Source organism: Argentina silus (genome assembly GCF_951799395.1).
Source record: "Argentina silus genome assembly, chromosome: 18".
Taxonomy (NCBI): domain Eukaryota; kingdom Metazoa; phylum Chordata; class Actinopteri; order Argentiniformes; family Argentinidae; genus Argentina; species Argentina silus.
In genome coordinates, this window is record NC_139672.1 from 17,731,557 (window position 1) to 17,739,056 (window position 7,500).

General features: G+C 50.1%; 2 protein-coding genes across 5 annotated transcripts in view; one reads left to right on the forward strand and one right to left on the reverse strand.

Moving 5' to 3' along the window:
* The window catches only part of polr3f (polymerase (RNA) III (DNA directed) polypeptide F), a 5,311-nt gene extending 1,195 nt beyond the window's left edge, over positions 1-4,116 (reverse strand). For 2 of the 4 annotated variants that reach the window (XR_014554724.1, XM_083689568.1), the window contains exons 1-7: positions 3,881-4,112; positions 1,461-1,578; positions 1,305-1,372; positions 878-945; positions 689-801; positions 337-480; positions 1-90 (exon numbers count right to left, since the gene is read on the reverse strand). The exon at positions 1-90 is cut by the window's left edge and continues 18 nt beyond it. Coding sequence is in view for 3 of the 4 variants with exons in the window: in XM_083689568.1 (XP_083545694.1) it covers positions 1-90; positions 337-480; positions 689-801; positions 878-945; positions 1,305-1,372; positions 1,461-1,578; positions 3,881-3,936 (657 nt within the window). In the remaining variant the exon portion in view is untranslated. Of the gene's footprint in view, positions 91-336; positions 481-688; positions 802-877; positions 946-1,288; positions 1,373-1,460; positions 1,579-3,880 lie in introns of those variants that run through there. The other 2 variants (XM_083689567.1, XM_083689569.1) reach the window with 2 other exon arrangements.
* A 611-nt stretch (positions 4,117-4,727) lies between these two features.
* dzank1 (double zinc ribbon and ankyrin repeat domains 1) overlaps positions 4,728-7,500 on the forward strand; it is a gene marked incomplete at its 5' end in the record, with an annotated part of 8,074 nt that continues 5,301 nt past the window's right edge. Inside the window, 7 exons of the mRNA XM_083689630.1 lie at positions 4,728-4,836; positions 4,989-5,157; positions 5,719-5,912; positions 6,500-6,609; positions 7,020-7,087; positions 7,188-7,305; positions 7,456-7,500. The exon at positions 7,456-7,500 is cut by the window's right edge and continues 69 nt beyond it. Of these exons, the coding sequence (XP_083545756.1) occupies positions 4,728-4,836; positions 4,989-5,157; positions 5,719-5,912; positions 6,500-6,609; positions 7,020-7,087; positions 7,188-7,305; positions 7,456-7,500 (813 nt within the window). The remainder of the gene's footprint in view (positions 4,837-4,988; positions 5,158-5,718; positions 5,913-6,499; positions 6,610-7,019; positions 7,088-7,187; positions 7,306-7,455) is intronic.

Consider the following 7,500-nt stretch of genomic DNA (forward strand, 5'->3'; position numbering starts at 1 on the left):
ACAGATGTACTTCCAGACTTCGTGGGACGTGGCGAAGGAGCTGTTCCTCTGGACCATGGGACTCTGCTTACTGTCTTTGGCTGCTTCGGCCTGACACACACACACACACACACACACACACACACACACACACACACACACACACACACACACACACACACACACACACACACACACACACACACACACGTGTGAGTGACAGTGTTGGGGGTTAGACTGATGCAGGCTCCTCTCAGCTTGAACAAGACATCAACATCATCATCAACAACAACAACAACAACAACATCAACAACAACATCATCAACAACATCAACAACATCAACCCTAACTTAATACCTTGCTCTGCAGGAACTTGAAGCACTGCTGGTTCAGAACCTCTACGAACTCAGACTCAAAGTCCTGGTCGCTGTACCACGCCCCCCCCGTCACCGAACGGTCCGGCTGCACGTTGTACAGCATGTACACCTTCTTCTTAGAGGCCTGGACGACGACAACACCAACATCAACAACAACATGAGGTTGTGTTTAGGGGTTAGGGGTGAGGTTGGGGGTGGGGTTAGGGGTGAGGTTGGGGGTGGGGTTGGGGTTAGGGGTGGGGGTAGGGTTAGGGGTGGGGGTTAGGGGTTAGGGGTGAGGTTGGGGGTGGGGTTGGGGTTAGGGGTGGGGGTGGGGTTAGGGGTGGACTCACAGCGACAGACTTGACGGCCTTGATGAGCTTCTTGCTCTCCAGGTTCTTCAGGATCTTGTTGATCTCCGTCAGTGGCAAATTGCTCTTGTAGCGGATGTCTCTGCTCCAGATCCCTGACAGGGCAACAACAACATCAACAACAACAACAACATCATCAACAACATCAACAACAGTTAGTTATATACCAACCTTTGTTTCCTGCATCCTCGATGATCTGGTAGACGAGCTTCTCCTGGTTGTCTGACCCCTTCATCTTACTGAGGAGTCAACAACAGTCAGACCAGCCAACAGTCAGACCAGCCAACAACAGTCAGACCAGCCAACAACAGTCAGACCAGTCAACAACAGTCAGACCAGTCAACAACAGTCAGACCAGTCAACAACAGTCAGACCAGCCAACAACAGTCAGACCAGTCAACAGTCAGACCAACGTCACTTAGACATCAGTCTTCACCCATGACATCAACCAACACAACATGATACGTTGTTGATAAAGGTTATTAATCTAATGCTTCACGTTTCTATTGGATACGAGAAGACTGATGTCATAATGCATCACCTTGCTGTCTGTTTATAACAATGTTATAACTGTTTACTAACTGTTTAATGTAGTCACCTTGCTGTCTGGGCGTCCTTCATCCTGTAGAGAAGTCCTGAGCTGTTCCGTAGAAGGTCCAACTGGCCCTGGGAACACACACACACACACACACACACACTCAAACACACTTTCCAATGCTACTATTCAGTCAGTGAGTCCCATCCAGTGTCTCACCAGAGCCAGCAGTCTGTTGATGGCCATGGCCCTCTGCTGGGCCTCCAGATGAGGCATGTCGTTCTGGATCACCTGGTCCGTGATGCCCTGAGGGAACTGCTGACACAGCTCCTTTATCCTGGAGGGGAGACACACACCTGGATCGCCTAACTGTCTAACTCCGATGGGGAGGAGGCTTTAAAATGCCCTTTAGATATTGTGTATGTGTGTGTGTGTGTGTGTGTGTGTGTCATGGTGTAACACAGAGACTGGCTGACTAAGAGAAGGTGTCATCTGACACTACTGTCAAACGTGTGTCGTCTGGGACTGGAGCATCTTCTCTGACATCAGCGCAACCAACCCAACCCAACCAACCCAACCAACCCACTCTGAGTGATCCCGGTTGACTTGGCAGCCTGACGACTGACACACCGTCCTTACCGCCTTAGTCAGCCAGTCTCTGGATCACCCCATCAATCAACAGTAGACGTCGTTATTTCTGATTGTTTTAAACCTGCCAGTGAATTCTCTCCTCCTCATCGTTAAAACGTGACTCCGTTGGGAATCATACGGCGTTATCTTGCCAGACATGGATAGCTAACGTAGCTAACCGTCCTCTAACGTAGCTAGCCGTCCTCTAACGTAACTAGCCGTCCTCTAACGTAGCTAGCCGTCCTCTAACGTAACTAGCCGTCCGCTAACGTAGCTAGCCGTCCTCTAACGTAACTAGCCGTCCTCTAACGCAACTAGCCGTCCTCTAACGTAACTAACCGTCCTCTAACGTAACTAGCCGTCCTCTAACGTAACTAGCCGTCCTCTAACGTAACTAGCCGTCCTCTAACGTAACTAGCCGTCCTCTAACGCAACTAACCGTCCTCTAACGCAGCTAGCCGTCCTCTAACGCAGCTAGCCGTCCTCTAACGCAACTAGCCGTCCTCTAACGCAGCTAGCCGTCCTCTAACGCAGCTAGCCGTCCTCTAACGCAGCTAGCCGTCCTCTAACGCAGCTAGCCGTCCTCTAACGCAACTAACCGTCCTCTAACGCAGCTAGCCGTCCTCTAACGCAACTAGCCGTCCTCTAACGCAACTAACCGTCCTCTAACGCAACTAGCCGTCCTCTAACGCAACTAGCCGTCCTCTAACGCAACTAGCCGTCCTCTAACGCAACTAGCCGTCCTCTAACGTAACTAACCGTCCTCTAACGTAACTAGCCGTCCGCTAACGTAACTAACCGTCCTCTAACGTAACTAACCGTCCTCTAACGCAACTAGCCGTCCTCTAACGCAGCTAGCCGTCCTCTAACGCAACTAGCCGTCCTCTAACGTAACTAGCCGTCCTCTAACGTAACTAACCGTCCTCTAACGTAACTAGCCGTCCTCTAACGTAACTAGCCGTCCTCTAACGTAACTAGCCGTCCTCTAACGTAACTAGCCGTCCTCTAACGCAACTAGCCGTCCTCTAACGTAACTAACCGTCCTCTAACGCAGCTAGCCGTCCTCTAACGCAACTAGCCGTCCTCTAACGTAACTAACCGTCCTCTAACGTAACTAACCGTCCTCTAACGTAACTAGCCGTCCTCTAACGCAGCTAGCCGTCCGCTAACGCAGCTAGCCGTCCGCTAACGCAGCTAGCCGTCCTCTAACGTAACTAGCCGTCCTCTAACGTAGCTAACCGTCCTCTAACGCAGCTAGCCGTCCTCTAACGTAACTAGCCGTCCTCTAACGCAGCTATCCGTCCTCTAACGCAGCTAACCGTCCTCTAACGTAACTAGCCGTCCTCTAACGTAACTAGCCGTCCTCTAACGTAACTAACCGTCCTCTAACGTAACTAGCCGTCCTCTAACGTAACTAGCCGTCCTCTAACGTAACTAGCCGTCCTCTAACGCAGCTATCCGTCCTCTAACGCAGCTAACCGTCCTCTAACGTAACTAGCCGTCCTCTAACGTAACTAGCCGTCCTCTAACGTAGCTAGCCGTCCTCTAACGTAACTAGCCGTCCTCTAACGTAACTAGCCGTCCTCTAACGCAGCTAGCCGTCCTCTAACGTAACTAGCCGTCCTCTAACGTAACTAGCCGTCCTCTAACGTAACTAGCCGTCCTCTAACGTAGCTAGCCGTCCTCTAACGTAACTAACCGTCCTCTAACGCAACTAACCGTCCTCTAACGCAGCTAGCCGTCCTCTAACGTAACTAGCCGTCCTCTAACGTAACTAACCGTCCGCTAACGTAACTAGCCGTCCTCTAACGCAGCTAACCGTCCTCTAACGTAACTAGCCGTCCTCTAACGTAACTAACCGTCCGCTAACGTAACTAACCGTCCTCTAACGTAACTAGCCGTCCTCTAACGCAACTAGCCGTCCTCTAACGCAACTAGCCGTCCGCTAACGTAACTAGCCGTCCTCTAACGTAACTAGCCGTGACTGTCCGTTGTGAGCGCAAACAAACCTCTTTTCGATTTCTGCCACATCTGGGGACTCTTGTTTGACTTTCACATCCGCCATCGTAGAAGGTTGTAAGAGAAATAGTAACTAACTAACTAACCCTAACCCTAACCCTAGCCCTGAGTGTCTAACCCTAACCCTATATCTCTATAATCTAACCCTATATCTCTATAATCTAACCCTATATCTCTATAATCTAACTCTATATCTCTATAATCTAACCCGGTCATTCATCCACATGTGAGCCGCTGCTCCGGTCCTTCCTCTGCTGTCGCAGGTCGCCGCTTCTGGAGGTCCGCGCATCGCCTGATGGAAAAACAGGAAAATACTTCTGCTATAAAACAGCTTTTTCAAGAAATAAGGCCCGTTTGCCGACATTACAACGGCGTTATAATAATATAATTACAAAAGTGTAAAAACAAATGTAGAGTGAAAGATGGCACATTTAATACATTTATTTTCAAAGACTTGACAATATTCAAGCAGTTATGTTGAAATAACCAATGGAAGAGTTTGTTGTTTGTTGAGGCTGGTTGCTGTGGTTACTGGGTTACTGGTTGCTGTGGTTACTGGGTTACTGGTTGCTGTGGTTACTGGTTGCTGTGGTTACTGGGTTACTGGTTGCTGTGGTTACTGGGACAGACGAACACAGGAGGACGTTATTGTCGGTAACGAAGAACGGTCACTTCATTGGAGACAACTATTAAATATAAACTACACGCATTTTGGTTGAAAGCAAATCACGTAACATACGATTCTCCCTTTCAGCAGGATATGAGCTCCATCGTGGGAGTGTTTGTTCGGGTTCGGGTGAACTGATGAGGTTCTGTTCTGGGTTCTAGAACGTGAAGATGACGGCGGGTTCGGTCGCGGTGCCGCACGTGATACCGGTCCGAGTCCCGCCTCCCGGGAAAGCCAAGCACGAGATAGACACCGCGACCCCGGTTGAGATCAAATCAGGTGACAGAGCGGCTGTTTAATAGAATGTATAACAAAACATGTAATGCATGGCTGTTTAATATAATATATAATAAAACATATAAAACACACACACACACACACACACACACACACACACACACACACACACACACACACACACTGTGCTCCAGACAGCCCAGAGGTGAGGGTCTTCTACACGCTGGACGGGAGCCGTCCCGAGGCGCGGAGGAGGGGGCCGGGGCCGGGGCCGGGGCCGGGAGGTGGCGGCACGCTGACGTACAGCGGACCGATCCGCCTCCCTCCTGGACGGGTCAACGTCAAAGCCCTGGCCGTCAGCAGGTGGGGCGGGGGGGACTTGTATTGCTCCTTACTTCATTGTGTATTGTTGTTATGTTTACTTGTGTTATTACTGCACTGTTGAGAGGAAGCTTACTCAGTCATTGTACAGTTTACAACCTGTATACTGGGTGCATGACTGGACTTGACTCAAACCTCTCCATTCCAAACACAACCTGATTGGCCAACAGGTGTACATCCAACTTCACTTTTCTCTACAAATAAATCCTGTGGTTGGATCTCTAGTCAATCACAATGTCTAAACACTGTAGACTACAATCCACAGTCACACACACACACACACACACACACACACACACACACACACACACACACACACACACACACACACACACACCACACACACACACACTGATACTGATACCGCTGATCCTGTCTGATACTGCTGATACAGCTGACTATTAAACAGACGTGTTTTTAGTCAGAAATGATTACAGGAGTACAGAAAAGGTCCCTCTCATTAGCAAGGCCTTAGTTCACTGAGACAGAGACCATGTTATTGTCCTCTAGAGAGAGAGAAGGATGGCTGTTCTTGTTCTCCAGGGATGGCAGAGAGAGTGCAGTGGTCACCAAGCTGTTCCTGGTTGAGAACCTTCCCTCTAACGACTCAGCCAATCACACAGAGGACGATGAGGACAACTTCCTGAAGGAGCACCAATCAGAGCTCTCCCTGGAGTTTGTTGGAGGAGGAGCCTGGCCAGAGGGGGGATCTGGAGACGCCTCCCTGACGCTTCAAGGTGAGTCCCCTAACACTAACCTTAACCCAGACCCTAACCCTAACACTAACCCAGACCCTAACCCTAACTCAACCCTAGCCCTAACCCTAACTCAACCCTAACTCAACCCTAGCCCTAACCCTAACTCAACCCTAGCCCTAACTCAACCCTAGCCCTAACCCTAACTCAACCCTAACTCAACCCTAGCCCTAACTCAACCCTAGCCCTAACCCTAACTCAACCCTAACTCAACCCTAGCCCTAACTCTAACTCAACCCTAGCCCTAACCCTAACTCAACCCTAACTCAACCCTAGCCCTAACCCTAACTCAACCCTAACTCAACCCTAACTCAACCCTAGCCCTAACCCTAACTCAACCCTAGCCCTAACCCTAACTCAACCCTAGCCCTAACCCTAACTCAACCCTAACTCAACCCTAACTCAACCCTAACTCAACCCTAATTCAACCCTAACTCAACCCTAGCCCTAACTCAACCCTAGCCCTAACCCTAACTCAACCCTAACTCAACCCTAACCCTAACTCAACCCTAACCCTAACTCAACCCTAGCTCTAACCTTCCAGTGGTTCTGATGTTGTTTCTCCTCAGTCCCTCAGCTGAAGGGAGGTGGAGCTTCCTGCAGGTCTCCTATTGGCCCTCGCTTCCTCAGTTGCCCTGGCCCTGCCCCCCCGCAGGCCACGCCCACACAGCGACCTGAGGTATGTTCATATGATGATATTATTATTATTATTATTATTATATTATATTATTATATATTTGTTCATTTTATTATATTTGTATTATTATATTATATTTCAATCTAATAATAAATAGATCTATAATTATATAAATATAGATTTAGTTAACGTGTGTTAACGATGATGACCACTTCCTCTCCTCCTGTCTGGTCCCTGGTCACCGTGACGATGATGACCACTTTTCTCCTCCTGTCTGGTCCCTGGTCACCGTGACGATGACGGTGTTGGACCTTCCTCTCCTCCTGTCTGGTCCCTGGTCACCGTGACGATGACGGTGTTGGACCTTCCTCTCCTCCTGTCTGGTCCCTGGTCACCGTGACGATGACGGTGTTGGACCTTCCTCTCCTCCTCCTCAGAGTGCCAGCCTGGAGACCACGCCCCTCAGAGCCCTAAACCACACCCACCTGTCCCGCATCCAGAGACAGACAGACTTCCTCAGGTGGGGGGTGGGACCTCCTCAGATAGGGGGGAGGGGAGGGGGGGGGAAGACCTCCTCAGGTGGGAGACATTGATGTACTGTACTTCTCCCCCCCCCCCAGGTGCTCTCTGTGTCTCAGTCCACGTCCCTCAGACCCCTTCTCCTGCTTCTGTCTGCAGTGTGGTGCCACCGTGCCCCCCCTCCCCAGCCACAGGCTGCCCCCCCCTGAGGCAGCACAGGTGTGTGTGTGTGTTTGTGCATGCATTTTCGTGTGTGTGTGTGTGTGTTTTGGATGTCTTTTTTCGTGTGTGTGTGTGTGTGTGTGTGTTAGATGTGTGTGTGTGTGTGTGTGTTTTAGCTATCTTTTTTCACGTGTGTGTGTGTGTTAGATGTGTGTGTGTGTCCAGTGTGAGACCATGGTACCAGTGAACACG